Source organism: Trachurus japonicus, chromosome 1 (assembly GCF_045865225.1).
Source record: "Trachurus japonicus isolate A0001 chromosome 1, Traja_1.0".
Classification (NCBI taxonomy): Eukaryota; Metazoa; Chordata; class Actinopteri; order Carangiformes; family Carangidae; genus Trachurus; species Trachurus japonicus.
In genome coordinates, this window is record NC_140907.1 from 1,304,757 (window position 1) to 1,329,073 (window position 24,317).

Sequence of the window (24,317 nt, forward strand, 5' to 3'; positions counted from 1 at the left end):
GAAAGGGATTTGCAATAAGGCTGGATTTATGAAAGGAGGAGATCATCATTACTCCAGTGCTTGCTGCAGTAGCTGTGCAAATTCCCCTTGTCCCTCACACCCCCACTACTTTTTTTCCATATTTCTCATTTTCTCTTCTTTACATTAGAAGAATCCAGTCATTTTATTTCTAACATTTGACAGGGTCAGAGTTTCTGACAGTTTCTCACCTCTCCTCCTTTTTCTCTCTGGTTCCTGGACCTGTCTGAGAGTCTGCTCTTACTCATATTGCAAATGGCCTGGTGACGGGACTCCTGCGGCCCCGCTGAATGGGAGGTTTTGTTTGCACACACGTGCCGAGCAGTACTCCAGACAATAGCAGCTGTGGGAGACCCACGCTGTTGACCGCCCTGCCACTCGGCATCTGCTGCCAGATTTGCTTTCACCTCCATACAAATAACTTAGAAAGAGATAGCAGGCCCCACTCTGCTGGCACCATCCTGCCCTGTGTACTGGGATACCCATGCCCGGGCTCTGCCAGACTGCTGCTTGTTGTTTCTCTTTGTCTCTCTTTATTGCCTGCATTCATGGACATTGCCTCATTGGACTAATGGGCTGTGAGTGTTTGTGTGTGCTTACATATGCATCAGTGTTAGACGTACGTAATTCCTTTCAAACAGTGGTTGTCGTGGAAACCTCGGTCAGGTCTGGTCTCCAGCTGCTGTCAAACACTGAAGCATGCTGGGACATGTGGCTATTAGGACTGGTTAATCATCAGCCACCATGTCAGATCTGCAGCCACTGGACGGCTGAGGGCTGCAGTCTGGTGATTTAAGAAACCATTAAAAAACATTGATCTTTATGCAGAGAAAGAAAAATCTGTCCAAGATTTTTTTTTTTTTGAAAATCGAACAGACATGTGAAATATATATGTAAATTAGTACATTATTAAGCACTTACTTTATTGTGTTGAAACTGAGATGAAAGTCTGTGGGTGTAAGAATAACACATGCCAGCAACTCTGGTAGCTGGTGCTTTTCATTATTAAAGTAATTACCAAATGAAAGAGTAGAACTGAGTAAATATAGCATGCAATTATGTGCTATAACTTGAAATTACTAAAAAGTTTTTTGTTTTTTGTTTTTGTTAAAACACAACCCTGTATACAGGACACATAATGAGGATTTCCACTGTTTTGTTGCCTTATTGTCATTCTTTTACCTGGAATAGAGTAGAATAGATAAGTAGGGTTGGAGTAAGATTCACCTTTATTGGCTAAAACACACAGGACAACTGAATCCTCAACTGAGGATGGAAGGATGGATGGATGGATGGATGGATGGATGGATGGATGGATGGATGGATGGATGGATGGATGGATGGATGGATGGATGGATGGATGGATGGATGGATGGATGGATGGATGGACGGACAGACCCCTTCTACCTTCTATGACCAATGCACTGTGAATGTCCATCAGGTTGTCTAAGCAACCACCTCTTACATTCTATCCTATTGTAAAGTGACCTTAAACAGAATAGAGTAACATTAGTAGTTGGAGTGTACAGTATGGCACAGGACTTTCACACATGGTGACTGATGTTTTTCCCCTTGTCTCTTCTGTAGCCCCGTGTTTATTATTGTAACCGTGACAACAACGGTCCTGAAACTGTAACCATAATCTTTTCCTAAAACAACCTAGGTAGTGTTGGTGCCTAGACCTGAGCAAACCGTGACCATTCACACAACCTTAACAGAGTGTTAATTATTCTCACCATGACCACAGAGGTCTGTTAGACGGGCTGCTGGCACGCTCATATGGGTCATATCCATGGGCACAGGGACACACACACACTGTATGGTCTCTGAACTTGTTTGTTGTAATGGAGCCAAAGGTAGGCTATAATGTATTTTTCTGTTTCTCTACGGATTCTCTGGCTCTTACTTAATCATCATGATATTTTCATGAATAAAATAATGACACCAGATATGTGACTTCTGAGGGATCACAAAAACGCAAAAATATTGCCATACTCAAATAATCTGTTATCACATGGAATGAAAACGTGTATTTGTATGTCAGAAAAAAGCTGCACTAAGAACAAGCTGCTGCACTGTTGAAATGTTTCCAGGGGATAGTGAAACAATGACAGAGCCAGAGATCGACCACAAACTCATGCTGTGGAGCTCATTGTAACAAAGACCTTCAGAATAAACAACATAAAACCCACTCCCTCCAAACAGAGGAATATAAGATGACCTGGCTTCTCTGCATCTTCTAAACCCACTGTCAACAAAAATATAATCCACAAAAATACAATTCTGATTGTTCATCTCTATGGTGCAGGGTTGATCAGGTTTAGTCAAGTTCAACTGTCTGGTGGATGTAGGGATATACTGTGGTCAGGGTTAAAGGTGCATTGTGTAGGAATTACTCCCATCTAGCGTTGCGGTTGTATATCACAAGCAACTCAGTCGTATTTTTCATGCTGCATTCACGTGAAATTGGGAAGACGGCAGACAAGCGTCTATGTAAACAAGTGGTCCAGCTGTGTTGTTGTCATGGCGATGTCGTACTGTTTACCTGACCCACGTTTTACCGGCTTTCTCTCGACTTCTGTGACTAAAATGACATCTGGTTTGTTACCGACGGCCGTCTGCCCGACTGCAGGTGAATGCAGCATCAGTGTAACGCTCCATTCCTCCTCACTGCGTTACCGTTATCCCAGATGCCACCTCCACCTGAGCCGACAGCTCCGGTGTCTCCGCTGAGTTTCCGTGGTTTCCTACCGTCACGCTGCCACTGAACGTAAAAACATGGCGACACCACATGGCAGCCAGCACCGAGCTTACCCGCTCCATGTAGATATGAATGATATGAACGGCAAATTCAGAGCTGAAAGGAACACTTCAGTTTGTTGATGGGGGGGATTACTGATTAATGAAAAACATAATTTTGAACGAAATAATCGATTTTCGTGAATAGCTAACAGGAGAGGTTACACAATGTCCCTTTAAACAGCAGGTTTAGGGGTAGACCCTGCTGACTACTGGAACAGGATATGGACAGTGGCATCTGGTGTCTAGATACTTGACACTTTATACACACAGCCATTCACCTGGACTTGAGTAAAATATCCAGCAATATATTACAGTATGTGTAGTGTCACGAGAATATACTTTGTGTGTTATACATTACTGAAAATCATTTGATCATTAGACTTAGCAATGACCCTTAGCGTGGAAACATATACGTTTAAGTATATATAACAAGAGCTGCTTAGGAAGTAATAGGCAGGAAAAAGCAGGCTCTGGAGACCAGAGAGACGTGCGGCCTTGGAGGACGAGTGGCTCTGTGTAACTGCCCTAAGAGACATGTAGCCATGGCTATAAGGGCTTGCAGCTGGGAGGGTGTTAGCCTGAGAGACTGAGGCCAGAAAAAAAAGAGTGGTTCATATTTTACACCTGTTCAATCAACAAAATATAAGTTAGTCTCCAGAGTTTACTTGGGTTTTGCCAAAGAAAATAATCTACTGTATGGGATTGAACTATTATAATCACAAATGAAATTCTTTTGGGGACTCCTTTAATTCTTCACCTTACAAAATTTAAGTGTGAGAGAAGAGGTCCAGACCTTGACATCTCTCCACAAAAAACTCTGCAGTTTTTATTGTGTTCCGATAACAATTCACTTTACCTATCCAGTAGTGTTTTCAGACAAACAAGGGTGTACTGTACAGCAGGGGTCACCAACTATGTTTGTTGAAGGGTCATTATTTTTCCTGACAAACACCAAGTTTGTATCTGCTACTGACTTACACTTGTCTTTGCAGTAGAGTCAAGAAAAAATAAGCAAAATTTGAGATTTTAATGAGCCAAATATTTTTGTTGGAGGGCCAGATTTAGCCCACAGAACTTCACTCCCACCTTTGCTAATGAAAGAACTGTCAGATAGACACAAGAGCATACTTGTTTTATTAAAACATAGTATAAGTTAATTTGTGGTTCAGAAAAACACCCATGCAGTAGTTTTTCCAGTGACGACGGTTTTGAGAAAACCCCACATGTATCAGAAGCACATGTGCTGTCAGAATACCACATTAATGCTTGGTGTCTATCCAAATAGCTGCAGCCTTTATTCATGTGCAAACAGGATTATTCATGAGGGGCCTCAAAAATGTTAAGCATTGATGGTTTAGCAAACCTAAACAGCATGGAGCAGAATAAACATGTGTTGATGATGCTTCAGGCTTTAGACTGGGCTGTCCCCTTAAGACAAAAAAAATATGGATGGAATCAATACGAAACATGTAACCTGTCGGACAGGCAGTTTATCATCTTGAGTTTCATAGTCCCGTTTGACACCAGCTGAAGAGCAGAACACCATGAGCCTCACTGCATTATCTGAGTAGGTAATGCAATGCTGCTTTATACTGTAGCACCGACTGAGTCATGAATTTCAATCAAGACTCCGGGGCCGAAGGAGACTTTTTTGTTTAAAGGTTAAGACCAATAGAGTGATAGCTGCATTCTTAAGACAGGAAGTAAAAAGTACTGTACAAAGGAAGGATGTTCTAGCACTGTATTCATGTACAGTGCCAATGTCAAAACAGGCAAGGAAGTGCACTTCAGGCCTTTCCTGTAGTGTGTATCTGAAGGTTACATGACATGGCCATGTTGATACTGGGCCTGGTGATCTTCCTGAAATGTATCTGGCTCTTACTTGCGTGACAAATAGAACTGTATTGTCTTCATCCCTAGGGAGAGTTAAGAATCAATTATTTGCTGGTGTTTGTTTTACTTTTGGTTTTGTCCGACCATATAAAAGATGTGGGCTACCTGTTGACCTGAGGTCATTCTCTCACACCCTTCAGCTAATTTATTCAAATGAAATTGAATCTTGTTGTTTTTGAAAGATTTTTGATTTATATGTTTGTCTTGACCTGAATTGATTTATCAACTTGTAAATTCAACAAGAATGCTAATTTGAGAATGAAGTCATCCCAGCTTCTCTAAAATCCTCAACCCGGATTTTTTTTTTTTTTTTTTTCCCACAATTGTCTGCAGAGGTGATACATGAAACCAAATGTGGTTAGCCTCACATTGTGCTATGAGCACTTCCCATCAACTGTGTTCACCAATGTGTGCACCATGTGTGTGTCTCTACATTGTCTCATGTAGCTTACTAAACCTTGAGGTTGTGGCCCTGATTTCATTTTGATCAGCATCCCAGGCAGGCTGGAGTGTTTGTTATGGTTGAATGCTCTCTATCATTAGATGTGGTGGGGAAATGTGGACATGCTGATATTTTACCTGCAGAATTTTAAATACAAAGGCTTATACTGTATGCAATATCATGCAGACACTTGTTTTATATTCACTCAAGCGCTATGTCCTGTTGGAAGGATGATGTCTGTGTAATTTCAGCATATTCCAAAATGACATTTAAATTCTAACAATCAGAATCACCTCTCTTTTAATATAAAAGTCTAATGTCTCTCATTACATTCAGGTAACTCGTTCATGATACAGAATGTGACATGTGAACAGTTGATATGAGCAGTGACATTGATATGCAATTTTTGTGTGTGTGTGTGTGTGTGTGTGTAATTGACATTCATTGCCCCTTTATTTCACCATATCCATATGATAAAACCATGACAGGTAAAGGTCCAGGTCCATGCTGTCAGTAAAGCCTCTCTTTTCAGTTATTAACAGCCCATTTTCAGTTTGCTCATTTGTTTTCCCATTGCAAACAACCAGTTAATAAACTTTAATCATTCATACAATCTTGGTTGCTCTGCTGAAAGGTCCATTGTCAAAATTGCAAAGTGGATAAAAAAGAGTTGAAAGGTAAGATACCTGTTCAAACTACAACTAGTCAAATGAAACCAGGGAAAGTGTTTCTCACAGCTTATCCTGCCTACTACCACAGTACAGTCCTCTTTAATAACAGCAATCAGCTTTTGAACTCCCTCCCACTACAGCAGATGCTTCTTCTCCAGCTGACTGTGACAGAGTTCTGACCCTCTTCATTGAATAGACTGAACATAGACCCAGTGTATAAGTGTCAATCCTCCATAATCAGTGTATTACCTGCAGTAGGCTCGACTTTAAGCCGCTTAAAGGGATAGTTCACCCTAGAATGATATTTCGCTCATTATCTACTCACCCTCATGTTGACTAAGGGCTGGAAGAAGTTTCAGAGTCCACCGTGGCTTCTCTGAGTTACAGGGGGTCTCGGCATAGCAGTGCATGTCCATATAACGGTTGCAAAGGGACACCGGAGCTCTTCGTAAAAAAACACACACAAAAAAACATCCAAATACCTCCATGATGCTCGTATGTAATGTCCGTCTTGTGCTGAAGCCCCAAATTGCGTAATTGTCCCGAAAAAAATTAAATAAGTCTATATTTTAAGCTTGTTTGTAGCGGAAGCTTCTCGAAGCTCCTCTTCCTGGTCCGTCCAAATCTCGCGTGATTTGCGCCGGCGTCAGCATGCGTCAGTGCGGTTACTGCGAATCACGCGAGATTTGGACGGACCAGGAAGAGGAGCTTTGAGAAGCTTCCGCTACAAACAAGCTTAAAATATAGACTTATTTAATTTTTTTCGGGACAATTACGCAATTTGGGGCTTCAGCACAAGACGGACATTACATACGAGCATCATGGAGGTATTTGGATGTTTTTTTGTGTGTGTTTTTTTATGAAGAGCTCCGGTGTCCCTTTGCAACCGTTATATGGACATGCACTGCTATGCCGAGACCCCCTGTAACTCAGAGAAGCCACGGAGGAATCTGAAACTTCTTCCAGCCCTTAGTCAACATGAGGGTGAGTAGATAATGAGCGAAATATCATTCTAGGGTGAACTATCCCTTTAAGGAAAATGCCCATCCAAAAAAAAACCAAACAGTTTTGCTGTATCACCCAGCCCTTCAGTCTTTCAGTTTCACTTTTTGAAATTAATTAACAATATTTGATCAGCCTGCAGCTTCAGGCCCAGAGGTAGGAGTGGAATGGTGAACAAAATCCATGGTTTTGGGGTCATTTTCATTTTTTAACACTCCAGAAATACGAGACATCAGCATAGGAGGAAGTCTTTATCTAATCAACAGTCATGATTTAAAGTCAATAATCCACCATTTACAGTTTTCAAAAAATGTCTCCAGATTTGTCATTAAGTCATGCAAGAATTGTCTACCATAAGACTTAACCCAATTTTATTCAAAGGAAAGATAGCTATCATTCTCTGCGATATAATACAATGTTAAAATTAATTTTTAATACGTGCAGTGAGAATGATGATATCACTCTCCCCATGTTTATGTTTTTTCAGGCTGAACACGTGTTGATGAAGTTTTGGCTTTTTACTTGTGCAGGTTTTATTGCACTTAGAGTAAATGTAAGCCAACTTCAGGTTGTGTGTTTCACTTCACCACTCTGAGCCAAATGAGAAAACCTCTAACTCACTATAGGGTGGGGCTGTCTTGTCTTTTCCCTGAACCAAACGATACACATGTTCCCCCATGTAGCTACCCCCAGCTACAGATTATTTTCATGAACCATTCCATCCTGACCCAGAGTTACTCTGTGTCCGTGATTGAGGGCTGTGAGGTCACTGTGGATACGTGATGACAACTCAAGTCAGAGGCCTTACTCTGAAGGGGTCACCCAGTCTGTCTGCCAGGGGCCTGGGGCACATTGGGAAGGACGTAGGTGAATGAGTGAGTGCTGAGAGCAAAGAATGTGACCACTTACTCCTGAGGCTCTGGATCCATACTTAGCCTCACATTGTAGGCCTACCTCTTTCATTTTTTAAGCAACATTCCCACATATAGGCTATTCTTTCTTTTTATTATTATTGCTATAACTCCATGAGGATAACAAAGATGATTATATATTTATGGTGCACAATAATATTCTGTCCATCTCTATCAGTCACTAAGCAGCAGCCTCGTGTCTTGGCAGCTCCTGGCGGCAGTGACAGCGTTAAAAAGCGCTCACAGTCTCCGCCCTTTATGTAAATGCTAGTGTGAGTGAGTGGGACCCGGGCGGAGAGAGCGCTCAGTGAATGGGGGGGGTGTTGCTATGTCCCTATCATAGACTGTATGGTCCTTACGCTCTCGAGACGGAGGTGTAGGTCTGTCTTTCCAGCGTTTGCATCTATCCGGAGGAGAGAAGTGATAGGCTGCCTTTGGCTGCGAACGTGCAATCATGTCACGGGCGCATGGGCTGTGCAACCGGAGCGTCTGAATAATCCATTCAGGCAATAAGCGGACTGTAAAGGAATAAAGCAATGGGTGGCCAGATAACAAGAAATGCCTTTTACGGTAAGGTAGCCTATATAGTGTTGTGGTTGTGTGTGTGTGGGGTGTGTATTTAACTATAGGCTATGATGTAAATATGGATCTTCGATGTTAAATTGAGAGACGACAGCCAGTACAGGCTGTTATTATCAGGTACCATATTGCTACTATAGCCTATTCTTCGGTCACAGTTACGTCACTCCGTTAATTAGAATATAGAGGTGTCGTGACGCGCAGCTGTGTCCACTTGTGTTGTGATTAATTCGCCGTATATAGCACACAGGATGTCAGCAGCTCCTAGCGCTCAAACGGACACCTAGACTGTATATCCCATAATCAACTGTTTACATTGTCTGGGGCTGAGGAGCAGGAGCGTGCGGCGCATTTCGGTGATGGATGGGAAGTTGTGGAGTTTCCCTGTGCTCTGAGCGGTGCTGTGGTTTCCCCTCATTAATAGACAGACACATTGTGCAGCTGGGTTCCAGGAAATCAATACATTGATCTCCATTACCCATTGCATTCTCCTTTCATGCACACAGTAAGGTCAGAGCATCCATCTCACGTGATTATTGGTGCCTATGAGAAAAACAGCTGAGTATGTATTTCAAACTGATGTGAGGTGGTGGTGATATTTTAACATATTTGTTTTTATGCAGGATTGTGTGTCTGAACACAATTTAGCATGAGTTTTAGCTGTATTGAGGAGCTTTGTGGTGCTACTGTGTGGGTTTGTGGGTAAATGTGTGTCTGCTTCAGGCCTTGTAGCTTGTTTGAACAGACAGGGATGCCATAATGATTTTTACAAACACTAGTCTATATGTATTTAGCACTACATTAGAGGCCCTCCCTGCTCCCCTTTTCCTCTCTACAGCTACAACTGAAGAACTGCAACATAGCAGATAAATAATGCCAAAAAGTATGATATTCTTTCTCATTCTAACTCTACCTACAGAAACATTGTTAACACAAGATAGTGATTTTATTGAGGTGAAGCTGTGGGAGCTAAGTCCCTGCTCCTACAGCCTCTCCTGGTTTTGACCACCTGATCATTCTAATTAAAGCTCCAAGATTAATCCAATTAGTCTAAGAGGGACAGACTAAGACAGCAGGAAGAGAAGGCTATAGCACCTTCTCCTGGGATCAAGGTCAAACACCTCGTAAAATGACTCTCTGTTGTGTGTGAATACAGTATCCTGATTCTTTAAGTGATGGCCCACTGCACAATTAACATTACACATAAATAACATTCAACTATTGAAAGATGATGTCATCAAATCAGCAACATTTAGCTGACTTCCTTTTCTAAAGTATAATGAATGGATAGCAACGGGCTGTTCAGCTGCTTAAACCAGTTAGTGACAGATATTCAACAAAGCTGCTGCTTGACAGCCACTGCTAACTTACATTCAGAAAAGTTTCAGGTGAAGAAAAAGTATTACTTTTTAATTCCAGTGTGGATGTAAGAGGGTTAAACCGATGCTAATATTGAAGTACAGTTGTTGCTATGGCAACCCACAGCCATTGATAGAAAGCACTTGATTGCCTGCTCTGCTTCTTTCTTTGATCTAAATTTAAGAGAATCATTTTTGAACTCCTCCACTGATGTGTTCCTGTATATGTGTGCGCTTTGGGGAAATTCAGTTCACTCTTTGAAAGAACTAAGCATTCCTAAATTGAAATGTATTACCCAGAAAATTGTCACAATTACATACTCATTGTTAACATTTACATTACCAGAGGTGTTTGTTACCGAGGAGCAGATTATGCTTTCTAAAGTTGCGCTTCTGCAGGCTGTTCTCAGGTGGGAAGCACCAGAGCACATCCAAACAGTGTTTGCTGAGTCGGTTGCATAATTGAGTCTGCCGAGTGTGTGGGAGCGCCACTTCTGTGCTCCCGATTGACTGAAAGTGGGCCAGTGTCTGAGGCTGCACAGGCTCATTCGATAGAGCGTCTGGCTCCATTCGAACTGAATTTGATTCAGTATCCAAATGTGAAGTTATACAGAGCTGCACAGATGCCATTTAAAAAGTCAAGCTTCTTAACTTCTCAGAACAGATCGGATCTCAGGAACGTCACTGGATATGCCTCGGCTTATTGAGTAGCAAATAAATGAAATATACAGTAAATAACTCATGCAAGGCGTCAGCCACCATTGAAAATATTTATCATTTTCTTTCATGCTGAGTTTACACAGAGCTTTTAATCAAGCCTCGGCGGTCGCTATAGAATGACACGAACATTGTATTTGTCATAGTTAAAGGGATATTTCAACATTTTGTCATAATCCCTATAGTTTTAGGGGTAGGATCGTTGCCTTTAATTGTCAGTGCAAGCTGTTTTTAGATCTGCGGGGCAGAGACGCAAGCTGCTCAGCTAACACCACAGAGGCTCGTGGTGTTTCCGGGCTTTCCCTCAAAACTCATCAAATAAAAATCCAACAACTCCAAAACGCTCTGGTGGACAAGTTGTGACCTGCACATGCTCTGCGATAATAACGGAACGTTATGAGAAAGAGTTGTTTTCGAGGTGAATGCATAGCCGGTGTTGTGCCGAAAAGAGACGCCTTTCCTGAAAAACGACTGCCCCCGACGGGAACGCGCATCGGTGGCTTTGCATTTACCCATGCATTTACCAAATTTGCCAAAATGTTGAAATATCCCTTTAAGAGGGTGTTTCAGCATCATGCATGTAATTCTCACTTCTTCTGATTTAAGGAAGCATGATCTGGGACAACTGTCTTTGTCTTCAATAAGACACAGGGCACAGATCCCCTCATGTGTAACCCTAATCTTTCTATTTGTCCAGTATACATGCAAAATGTGTTTGTGTCTGTAGCAGCCATTATGATAGGTTCCCTTCCAGGAAGCACCACATAATGACTCCCAACCAGTACTGAATAGCATCTCTCAGTCAATATACACTTAAGCCTCTCCACCAGCCTCCCCTCTTCCACAGCCAAAAGAAAATGCACTGCATTCAGTCATGTGATATTATTACTTATTGATTGCTGTTGTGTAATCCCGTTTGTGAAGAACATGTGGTAAGAGTAGGATGAGGAGCGGACTGTAGTGGGTGACGTCAGTCAGACTTGATCATCTTTGCTGTCTCACCTTTCTCTGCCATGTCAGTAGGGTGTGAATTATTGATAACAGAGTGTCTCTACAGTAGCCTATGGTAAGCACAGGATAGGAAACTAGAGCATATTGGTTTAGCTTGTGCAGACTGGATCATTTTTAATGAATACCAAAACGCCTCCTCATGCAGAAAGTAGAGCGTTTTCATATCTGAAGAATCACTTATTTGCCTCTTTTGTCAAATTTGTATTTTCGCAAAAAGAACACGTTTTGGTTTTCTGCAGTTGCATGGACAAAGAAACTAATGTGATAGTATTCCCATGAGTGGTGAGAGGTGTGATAGACATTTCTTTAACCCTTCCACTGTGATCATAAAGACGCTCAATGCGTTAATTGATAGTGCAAATGATTGTTTACTGCAGCCCTAGATTTACAAGTTCAGCTCTGTGCCAGACCTCTGAATCATCAGCAGTATCTCTGAATTGTTTAGTAATTCAAATAGGTCAGTTGAGACTAGGGGCGTCATCTGTCTACGTACCATAAATATTCAAACATATACATTTCTCTTCTACTGTTTGCGTTCAGTAGGGCCTAATGATTTTCAAGCATTCTGCTCATGCTGTCCCTTGGTCCATTGCTTCCTGCACAATTTTCAGATGAAATGCTGTACATCCTACCATTCAATTGTAAGCTTTTAATGTGAAATATCAACAGGAACAGTTGAGTTTTATGTGCTACTGTAACTTACCATAGATTGACGAAGAAACAGCAGCAGAATGGAGAGACCAGAGCTAATTGATGAATGAAAACTAGTAAAGATAAACTGACCGAAGCAGATTGGTGACTATATTAGTTTCTTAGCAGATTCAAAGAAATAACATCACTTGCTGAAGGTGAAAGAAAAGTTACAGACGTGCACTGCAAAAAAAAAGAGAAGCCGTTTTGCCATAAGGCAAAAAGTGTATCATAGCCAGTCTAGAGTAAAGAGTTTTAAATAACAGGGTCGCCTGAGGCTGGTCTGATTGGTGTCATAGTGGAAACCCCCACCATGAAATGTTACCACGACTGAAAGTCTAGCTCAGTTCATCAAAACTGAAGCAGTTGATTTGCAGGATGTCAGGGCCTTTCATTACAGCCCGTCTAATGAGTGATGACCTGTATGACTTCCTGGTATATCTGTCCCCAGGTAGAATACTAGCCACAGCTATGGTTTCTATCAGTACTGCTGCAGTAGTAGCCTCCCTGTTACTGAGCACCACACAGACTATTTGGTTTCTCTCACACACACACACACACACACACACACACACACACACACACACACACACACACACACACACACACACACACACACACACTGTGTTGCATCTGTCACACATGTATACTGTAAATGCATATGCAAGGGACTCTGGACATCAGCAAGAGGAGGAAATGTAACACCCCGTGAACTCCACTGTAAAAGGAACCGTTACACAAGCTTATGTAGGAGTGTGCAGCACATAAAGCCATCTTGGTTGAGCTGTGCTTTTAAGCATCTAAGCTAAATGTTAATGTGGGTAATTAATCATCACTATTATTGCGTGATTCATTTCACAGTTGGTGTTACATCAGGCTGAAATGCTTTTTTGTCATGAGTCATTGGGGTTGAATACATCATCCAGACACTGCTATGTAAACATCATTAAGATATTGTTTGTCACTGCCCTCCAGGCTTGTTGGCGGCGTTGTAAATGACACTGTCAACAGACTTACTGAGCAAAATCAAATAAAGAACTGAAGCTGGAAGAGAGATATTTTACACCTTAGACCAGCTGCTTGTTTTTTTATCTTTAGAATAGAATAACTGAATTTTAGACTTTAACAGTCCACCTGATGTGAAAATGAGGCAGAATGTGTTTGTAACAGAAAGCACATGACAGGTTTTGCTCGATATGTACACATGGGAGAATTTGTTGTTTGGCCCATTTTACTTCTTCTCGCATTAGCCTGTATGCCTGGATATTTTCATGGCTGATGGCTTAAAGGGATAGTTCAACAGTTTGTCAAATTCACCCATTGCCATAATCACAATAATACTAGGAGTAGGTTAATCACCTTTAATTGTCAGTGCATGTTGTTTTCAGATTTGTTTTCAGAGACATGAGCTGCTCAGCTAACGGTAGATACAGTAGTCCCCTGTCCCTCATTAAACTCATCAAATGCACAATCCAGCAACTCCAAAACGATACGAGACAGAGTTGTTTTCAAGGCAAATGCAGAAACAGAAACAGAAACTACATTCCAGACACTGCTGGGCAGAGTGATTTCAAAAGCGCAAGTAGTTCAGAGTATTTGCTTCGTGTGTTTACATATATGATTATCTCATAGTGTGGTGAATGTGCAGGTCACAACTTCTCCAGGAGAGCGTTTTGGAGTTGTTGGATTGTGTATTTGATGAGTTTGATGAGTGACGGGGGACCTACTGCATCTACCGTTACCTGAACAGCTCGCGTCTCTGCCCCACCGATCTCAGAACAACATGCATCGACAATCAAAGACAATGAACCTACCCCTATGACTATAGGGGTTATGGTAATGGGCGAATTTGACAAAGTGTTGAACTGTCCCTTTAAAGATTTGACATCTGAGGCCATCTCAGATCCACATAGGCTGTGTGTGTGTGCGTGCGTGCGCCTTTGTTTCTGCTAACGTCTCAGAGGATTTGTTAAGCCGGTCTTTACATAGCAACAAGTACAAGGATTGGCTCTGCCTGGATGGGGCTACCTGTGCTGTACTGATAGTGTGGTGCTGTGACTGGATGCTACAGACTCATCCATATTTTCATGGTGCTAAAATTAGGCACAGGTTATATATACAGTGGGTCTCATTCATGAAACGTGAGCAGCACGGATTTGTGTGTAAACCCTGAGCAGCGCAAATTTCCGCGGATTTCCGCATTCATCAATCTTTTAGTAGTGCTGATTTTTTCGTAGCTACTCACAAAATCTACACCTGCTCCGGACTGTGTGCAGCGCTTGTGTAAATGTAGGAATGCAAATAAATACTGCTTGTCACTGTTGAAAATTACAATTTTAATCCGTATTACTCTCTCTCATGTTCAAAATACGCCAACGCCTTTGAAACACGTAATTTAAACATGACAAACAATTAGAAATATTTGGAGAGAGAGACGTTTTAGGGATCGGACACGCACAAACACGTCAAGGCTCCATCTAATGATGATAATAATCTGATATAAAACCGGAAAAAACTTTTTTGTGTTGCTACACGCTCGGTGGACGCACACTTGACCCTGCGCAGCAGCGCAGTCTGCACCGGTTTGGATGAAGCTGTGACAGACGGCTGGTGCATCTGTAACAATATAACCTGCCTATATAACTTCATGTGTTGATACAACCATGCTCCTCTACAGCTGAGGCTGTGAAGAGCCTCCTCCTCCCGTCGCTGCTGTAGCTCTGTAGTTACGTGTATTTTCTTTTTTTTTTTTCATGTTTCATATCGAACTATTCTGGCTTTACTTCTTAAACGGTTCTTTAATCAAACAAGGATAGGCCTACTTAATTCACTAAATCTGTTTCTTCCCTCCACGCCTTTGACCTGTCCCAGTCACACCACTACTAACAGAAGAGAATTAAATATTTGTTCTGGACTCCACTTTGCCCAAAATGACTTCGATCCGTGATCTCTTTTTTTCTCTCTCTCCCTCTTTCCTCGTTTGCGTCATGGCCGCAGGTGAGCAGGATGCACCTACCTCCTAATATGGTGGTCAGGATCTCCTTATATGGCTATTCATGTATGGAGATCTATGCTAATTGCTGATCACCGGGGGCGTGTTGTTAGTTTACGATGGGTTGGCATTCATGAAATTACACACGTGTTTACGATCAAATCTGAGTTTCCCGCACCGTTCATGAATCCGGAGTAGAGTTTTAGTAGAGTGAGCTTTTATGTGCAAATCTACACACAGATTTACTCACGTTTCATGAATGAGACCCAGTATGTATGTATATGGTACTGTAGATGTGGGTCAACAGTGTCTGCATGTCCATGTTTATTTCAGCATACCAAGGTGTTTTCTGCTAAGAGAGATAGTGTGTGATGAGAGTTTCAGGTTCCAATTCCATAAGGAATGGTGCATTTGGAGAACAGATGAATAGAACCAGGAAATCATTTGCCTATACCTGATACTGAGCAAATATTTGAATAGTTTTCTCCCGCCTATAAAATCCTATTTGCCTTCCTGGCTTACGGCTGAAGAGCAACTGAAGTCTGTGTGTAATGTACGCATGCAGGAAAACATGTGCTCCTCCAAGAACACAAAGCTCACCTCTCATTCATCATCATCAGCCAAATGAAATGGCAAGAGATTAGCTCAATGTTCCACAAAGATGTTCACTGAGGTATGACGGGTATTAGCTGCACACAAGCCTGTGTATTGTGATGAGGGCTGTTTTGTGTGTGTGTCTGTGTGTCTGTGTTGTTATTAGTGGGATAAAGACCTCTAACTCCGGGGAAGAGGAATACAAGCTTTTCGCCCTGTTTGTTCATAATAAGAAATCCTTGACCTTTGGCAAAAATGGCTCCTGTGAGGCCGTTAAAAACTGCTTTTGCCCAGATAACACAAGCATAAAGCTGTGTGCACAAACAGGAGTTTACAAGAGCTGTCAGATTGATGTTAACAGGGGCCAGTTTGGAGCTGTTTACATGAAGGGGTCACATCTCAGGCTCCCAGGACATGAGCATACTCCAGAGTGTTGCTGAGGTAATTGGTGTCTTGAAACCAGCCGTCAGGCCCGAGGCTGCTGCGGTCCGTCTAATAGCTTAAAACTACACAATGGGATGTAAGAGTGTGTGATGAAACATAACCGCTAGGGCTACTGTGTGCCCGAAAAACATTTTGTTTAAATGTATACAAAGTACAGTACATACAATGCTGCTGTCACACACTTCATAACACATGCTCACATATAGGCTACAGACCTCAGGCCAAACACCATATGGGATGGCGCTGGCGTGACGCTACAGTGTAGAAATAAAATACAACCCAGGAAGTTAAAGGGATATTTCAACATTTTGGCAAATTCCCCTATTGCCATAAGCTGGGCAGAGACACGAGCTACAGTACACATAAAACATAAATTTCGGGCTTGCCCTCATCAAACTCATTAAATACACAATCCAACAACTCCAAAATGCTCTGGTGGACAAGTTGTGACCTGCACATTCACCATGCTATGAGATAATAATGAAACGTTACAAGAGTTGTTTTCAAAGTAAATACGTAACTGGAACTACATCGGCAGAGTGACTTCAAAAGTGGCAGTAGTTCAGAGTATTTGCTTCATGTGTTGTAATATTACATAATTATACGTTATCATTTCATAGTGTGGCGAATGTGCAGGTCACAACTTGTCCACCAGAGTGTTTTGGAGTTGTTGGATTGTGTATTTAGTTTGATGAGGGAAACGTAGAAATACCATGAGCCTCCGTAGCCTTAGCTGAGCAGCTTGTGTCTCTGCCCCGCTGAGCTTGCACCGACAATTACAGGTAATGACCCTACTCCTTAAACTATAGGGATTATGGCAATAGGCGAATTTGCCAAAATGTTGAAATATCCCTTTAAGACAGGCTCTCAGTGTATAAACCTCAGGTGGGACTATGGAGAGTTTTCATACAGCTGGACAGTAGGTGTTCTACAAGGTGGTACATGCTAGCAAGGCAGCTTTAGCCTGTATGACTATTTTAACTGATTTCATAGTAGGAAATAATTACCTCAACAATTAAAGCAGTATATAAATACATTTGAGCCATGCTGTGTGTATCTGCTATGCTGTGTTTCAGTCTCTCTCCCACTATGTTCACTTGCTATAGCTGCTCACAATTGAGGTTGAAATTGAACCAAAAGAGTACATTTGAGCACTTTAATTGAAGCACATCAACTTTATCATATTAAGCTCACTGGAGGGGATGTCCTCTTTTTTTATCAGTGAAATGCTAAATTTGGGTAAACATTGAATAATTGACATAGGAAGTATACAAATCACTAACCAGGTGCAGTTTTTGCACATTCAGTACAAATGACTAAACAACTGAGCTTTGACTGCTGTTTGCTATTGAAATGGATGAGATCAGCCTTTAAGAAATTGAATGTTTTCTTACACCTCACTTACACATTAGAAGAGTGGTCAGTAATAGTCAGGTGTGTATGTGTGGGTGGGTGTGATTTACTGTCATATTTTGACGGCTTAGCTTTTTTATTTTTTATTTTATTTTATTTATTTTGCACAAACATATCATTTAACAGTCATTATGATTGGGATGTGCAAAATGGAGGTATGAAACCCATAAGTGCTTATATGAAAACCTCACACCATGAAGAACTATTGAAAAACCAAATTTGTTACATCGATAACAATGATAAGATGATAACGAAAAATAAGTAGAAAAAAGTTAGTGATTATACAGTGAATATAGAAAAAGAAGGAAAAATACATAGATGAATGAATAATGTAAAACAATAATGATACATGTAATACTGAGAAGAAAAAAACATGACAATAAATAAACAACATAATTATAGATGTCTTATTATGTTTGATGGTACATGATTTGACTGACGAGGTACTAGCTTGGAAAGAGAAAATCACTTAACCAAATTAGATGCTTAAATGCGTTTGATTAAAAGATCTATTGGAGCAGTACAAATGAATAAATTTTGCTATGTAAACTCTTGCCCCCTTTTAGTTTGAATGGACTAAAACACAGACACAAGTGGAGCTGCAGAAAGCAAGAATCTCCCACTATATATATCATGTTGTTGTGTCTGAGTAAACAAAAGGCATCTGTTGTATCGGAGCTGATAGCCGCTGAGTGAAAGAGTGTGCTGATCGAGACCTTTAGATACGAGGGGTTGCTAAGGAACATGAATTCACACATTGCCTGTTTCCCTCTACAGCAGCTGCGCCTCTTTGGAACCCCAGTAATGCATTCAGCTCAGTGTGCCAGGGAGCATGTGCGCCACATTCAACAACCGCTCTCCCGTGGCTCTGCTTAAAGACAAAAGGCCTCAACGATGCTCTTAGGTTGTGGCCAGATTGAACAGTAGACACGTGTGCTGGGTGAAAAACTGGATGGGCCATTACTAGATAAAAACAGACAAGAGGGAGAAGAGGGAGACAAAGAAAGAGTGGCGGGACAAAAGCGTGTTGTTTTCTAAGACGAGCTGCATGGTCTTATCAGGACGCCACAGGACATCTGCTGCTGCAGTGTTAGCTTTCATCTGTTTGGTCCAAGAATCAAGAGGTTTTGTTCAAATGAGACTATTCCCTGCGATTATTACAGACTCCAAAGCAGCATAAACTGAATATTAACCAAAATATCGCTTTGACATTTTCAATTATAGCCTCTTATTTTCGTGAGCAGGCAACTGCCACAGGGTGGAATGAAACGCCACAGCATGCTTATAAACACTGTAACGCTGTTAGAAACAGGACCATGTCTCATATATCATCTTACTGATTGATGGTCTGCCTTTTCTTATTCCCACAGATAGGGGGCCAAACATTTGGTGTTGAAATGTTTCCACTCTCCAGCTCAACTGACTGGAATTGGACCGGAGGAAAAAAACAAATAAATAACTGATACACCAAGAGTAAACAACAGGGTTTGCTGATGTTTATGCAGATGTTTTTTTTTCCAGGCAGAAAATCAATCAGACACACCGATTCCTTCAGTGACAGTAGCCTGAGTATAGTCCATAATGCATCACAGCTGCAGGACATCTAGTGCACTACACTACCCACCCCACTGAATCTTTAATGGGACTTATCCTGCAATCACCGTTGCTGTTGCTAGCGTTATTGCTTTCTGAGTCATCAAGTACAACTCTAATACACGCAAAAAATCCAGGTGAGAACTCTGGGGGAAAATGTGAATCACACTAGACTAGCTGATGTAAAAGTAACACCAGACAAGCTGTGAGAAAGTGGGCACAACGAAATGATAAATTAGACCACTTCACCACAAAATGCAGGAATGTGCAAACACAAAATACTGAGACTTCTGCAAATCATTTGCCATCTCCGAACACTAATATATAACGTATTGGAGGAGTATCAGGTTGTCTCTGTCGGAGCCAAACGATTCAACACAGTTGAGCCTCAGAATACTAATTCAGTCATTTTAATCTGGCAGTTAGCAGCTCTGTGAGATTGCCCCAGCACATGTTGATTCTTGTAGCCGCTCAAGTGCTGTGGTCGTACCCCCTCCAGCCTCTCTCAGCCAGACTCAATTCAGACACTTTTGCTACCCATGCATGTAATTATCAAGTCACTCAAGTCTTCCTCTGCATGTCTTCCCAACTCTTGGCAAGCAGCCAGAGAGCTGCTGGGTTTTTGGGATGAGGCCCGTGACTGAGTGTAATATTTGGCTGGATGGTAGTTTTTGGGTTCCTTCAAAAAAACAAAAATCATGTCTTCATTATATTTTTTAATTCATCCAAATGATAGCATGTGGAAGTATTATACTTAAATTGTATAAATATGGGTGCACTATACTGTCATGTCCAGTGTTGGGAAAGTTCACTTTCTAGATGAACTAGTTCAAAGTTCAATTCACAAATGTTCAAAATGAACTAGTTCAGTTCATAGTTCATAATTCAAAATTTTGAACTAAGTTCACGGTTCCAAAACTGAACTAGTTCATAGTTTTTTTTTTCTTTTCTTTTTTTTCAATATGTTGCTACAAACTATTATTTTTCAAAATGATTGCTTCAGCCCATATCGAACCACAGACAGCAATTATTTTAGCAGTTTTAACCAGTAGTATTAGTTATAGTTACTACTTTGCTTTCCCCAAACAGTAACTGAGTTACAACGTGATGAAAGTAATTCCCAGGAAAAGTAACTATTGCGTTACTATTTTATAAAATTCTCAAAAATGTCAAATTACTTGGACTTCCCTCTCTAACCCCCGTTCATCTTTTACTAACCAACTGGGTCAGTATTCCTCCACACAGACAGGCTCCGCGACGCGCTGTATCACTCCGCCTCTTCCATGCACCGCTGATCCAAACAGCTGATAGGTGTTGCCAGATTGGCTGGTTTTTCCGCTACAGTTTTTGCCCGGAAGGCTCTATGGAATTCTGGCACACTCCTGAACAAAGTCATACTTTGAGAGAGCGCCGTTCACAAACGCCAGAATGAACGCATTCACAATAACGTTCATCAAGCGGAAATACAGTCCGTTCAGTTCACATTCGCCCAAAATATGAACTAGTTCATGAACAATCGTTCATTGAACACGTTCAGGCACAACACTGGTCATATCGACATATCCACCTTTTTCCGAACGTCAAAAACGTAAGCCGGTTTTGCTCTTTTCTGGTGGAATTTTATGTTTACGTTTCCATAGTTTCGGTAGTCGCGGTAAATGCATGGATTTTTTTTTGTTTTTTCAATGAAAATCTGTAAAACGCATGGATCATCACACCAGCTTTTAACAGTGGATATCACACAAATTGACATCCGTGTTAAAAGCCAGCGTTAATAGATCCATGTGTTTACCGCAACTATGACAACGACTGAAAACCATGGAAACGTAAACGTACAATTCCACCAAACCGGCAAAACCGGCTTCTGGTTTTGACCATAGATGACGTTCTGAAACTTGTGGATACAATAGACTCTGCTTTGATGATGATGGATGTCTTCTCCTGAATGGAGATTTGATTGTCACCCTGCATGACCCAGAGTGTGATTATCACTGATCAGCTTATTACTCCATTGCTCACAAATAATCAACACAGACCCAAGTACAGTACAGTGAATATCTGATCACATTTTCTGCAATGCAAAGCTTTTCATTAAATGGAAACAAAGACGTCAGACTAACCCTAACCCTCCTTCTTCTCATTAGGACAAAGAAACTCATCTTTGTTTTATTCTTCTCCTGCCCACAGACTCCCTCGGTGGCCCGTTCCCATCCACGTCGCACAGATGCCACCACAAACCCAAGAGGTGCCTGCCCATCCAGTGTGGCAGCGTCAGTGGGCCCCTTCCCACCAGCCCACTTCTGTTCCATCCCAATGCCAAGGGTTCCCAAATTGTTATGGACGTTGCCCAGAAGACAGTCAAGAGGCAGGCCAGCTTCTGCAACGCGATCACTTTCAGCAACAGGCCCATCGCGCTGTACGAGCAAGTCCGCCTCAAGGTATTTTGTTATGTCAGAGTGGAGCACTTGAGCTCTGAGGTCTGAGAGCTGTTAAGCTGTCAAAACCATTGGGCTGTTTTTTATGTTAGGTTGACACTTTGAATGTTCAGAGCCGTAGCTACACTGTTTCAGAATTAAAAAAAGCAACTTTGTAGAGTCATGAACAAATTGAGAGTCGGTGTGATTTGGAGCTTCTTTTGCAAACGTCAACATTATGTTACTAATTTCTGGGAAGTGATCTTATTTTTCTTCAGCAAACCTCCTTTTGCTCTGCTTCTTTCCAGATAACTAAAAAGCAGTGCTGCTGGAGTGGAGCTCTGCGCCTGGGCTTCACCTCCAAAGACCCATCCAGGATAAACCCAGACAACCTGCCCAAGTACGCCTGCCCCGACCTGGTGTCTCAGACCGGCTTCTGGGCCAAGGCCCTGCCCGAGGAGTTCGCTAACGAAGGCAACGTTATCGCCTTTTGGGTCGACAAGAAGGGCAGAGTCTTCTACCGCATAAATGAGTCCAGCCCCATGTTGTTCTTCAGCGGAATTCGCACAGCTGAGCCCCTCTGGGCCCTCATTGATGTTTACGGTCTGACCCGCGGAGTGCAGCTGCTAGGTAAGCTTGCTAAAGAGGAGTAAGGTGCAGGGCTGAATTACAACCCAAAAAAACCCTCTAGGGGCTGGACCCACACCCTCAAGGGCCCCAAAGGCCTCATGATAATTTGCAATTAGTTGACAGTAATTTGATGAAGTGATTATAAAGTGAAATAGAAAAGAGTTTTATAAGAACAGTAGAGTATTTAGAGTATATAGTAGAAAATAATATGGTTTCTTGGCCAGGCATAATTGCGTCCTGGAGGCTCCTCTGATTGCCTGGCAACCTTGTGGTGACTCACTGCTCCCAGCCATGAAACAGTCCTCCATATAACACTCTGTAAAACCATGCGTATAAATAGTGTTTCCATTGGTTTTCATTTAGATAAACAAACACATGGATAGAACCTGTGCTGCTCCTGTTTGTGTGAAGGCTGCATGTGTCCTGTATGATCTGAAACCACCTAAAACTCTTATCAAAGCATCCTCCATTGTCATCAGTGTTTATTCTGTACCGGTGTAAGTAGTTAAAGAGGAACTATGCAGGATTTTTATCTTAACTATGCTACATTTTTACCTTAATGAAACAGCTTCGGAGTAATGTGATGGTTTAATAAATAACTTGTAACTTGCTATGAGGGAGAACGGAGACTCTCTGCCTTCCACTTAGCGTCTTTTGGCTGAAAACCAACCATGCAAGATCAGAGCCACTGCCCCGGTGTCCCAGCTCTCGTCTCTGCGGCACAAATGTGCCCCGTAACCCGTAATCTCTTGTTTATGACAGATAAGACTAAACAAATGGTAACATCGTATATGATAAATAACGTTATGTACCGCTCTATTGATTGATTTCTTGCCGGCTTCGTTGTAAACAAATGCACATGGCTGGGAGGAGGGTTAGCAAAACAAGGGAAAAGCAACCAGACTTGCATACTGTAGTTGCCCTTTAAGGTAGATGACCTTCACACTTTGGTGCTTTCACTTTCCACATATCTGTGGATGATGAGCAGGAGTAGTTGTGTCCATGTGTTTACTGTAAACAGGTCTGTTACCTTCCTGTCCCTGTTTACAGTAAAGCCATGCATGAAGTAAGAGAATAACAATGAACAGGGGCTATCTATATCTGACCAAGATTTGGCCCCGTGTTTACACGAAAGCAGCACGACAGTTGGGGGGGGTAAGGGGGGCCACTATGAGTAATGCACTGTTGTGTATTATCAATGTGGAATATGTGGCTTACTGTAGCTTACATACCACGAAAGCATAGCACAGGATAGTATGGCCAAGGCTTTGATGTGAGAGAATGTATATGCATTCTTGTTTTGCCTGGAGATTCACTGCTGTCATCCCCTCTGCATGTTGTAAAAATAGACCAGGGGTCAAATGTCCCATAGATAGCACATTTGATTGTGATTGTGTGCCGTGTTGATTGACACAGTGTCCCCAGGCTGATGTGGAGAGAAATTCAGTGTCTTGAGTACAAGGGGATCCATATCCTTTGTTGTCTCCTTCCTGTATTTGACTTTCTCTTGATGGCAAGTGGCATAACTCAAACTCAAAATAAATGAGTTTGTGCAATGGAAATAACAGTGGCTTATCAGAAGAAAATAAACATGCAGAAAATGATTCAGTTAAGAAATCACAGCAGCCCTCGTGCTGAGCTTACCACCAAGGTTTTGTAGTTCTAAAAAAAATGGCAGATCCCTTTAAAACACTGCCTACAGCACCATCTGAATCAAGAACCAAGAATCTCCTCTGCCCTACTTAAGTTATCCATTTACTGTCTTTTTTTTTTATAATCGGACCATATGCAGGGGCTTCTGGTCCTCGGGGCGGGCCGAATGAATGACACTTGCCCTCACAAACAGGGGCCAGTTCAGAGGGCTAGAACACCACCGAAGGTCGACATAGAAATACATCATCTAAACCAGACAGAGCCTGTGTGCCACTCAGTGGTAAATTGTGCCGTCTCTGTGCATCACATTTCTGCGCGCAATGCTGCGTGAACTTTTCACTCTCCTCAGATAAGCCCTAGGGCTTTCACATCTGAGGCCTTTCCCTTGCTTTCACTCCTTATTTTATCTGGCATTTGAGGAGCTTTTATTTTTCTTTCCCCGAGCTTGGGTTCTCAATTAAAGCCTTTGTAGCTCGGGAAACGCACAGAT

General features: G+C 41.9%; 1 protein-coding gene and 1 long non-coding RNA gene across 3 annotated transcripts in view; one reads left to right on the forward strand and one right to left on the reverse strand.

The window, feature by feature from the left end:
- LOC146991054 (uncharacterized) overlaps positions 1-24,317 on the reverse strand; it is a 607,823-nt gene that overhangs the window by 576,382 nt on the left and 7,124 nt on the right. The window lies entirely within an intron of this gene.
- Positions 1-24,317, forward strand: part of neurl1aa (neuralized E3 ubiquitin protein ligase 1Aa) — an 82,929-nt gene that overhangs the window by 22,816 nt on the left and 35,796 nt on the right. Inside the window, exons 1-3 of one of the 2 annotated variants that reach the window (XM_085794415.1) lie at positions 8,039-8,309; positions 21,318-21,568; positions 21,853-22,174. In XM_085794415.1, the coding sequence (XP_085650541.1) occupies positions 8,276-8,309; positions 21,318-21,568; positions 21,853-22,174 (607 nt within the window). In that variant the 5' untranslated portion in view covers positions 8,039-8,275. Of the gene's footprint in view, positions 1-8,038; positions 8,310-21,317; positions 21,569-21,852; positions 22,175-24,317 lie in introns of those variants that run through there. The other variant, XM_085793667.1, reaches the window with a different exon arrangement.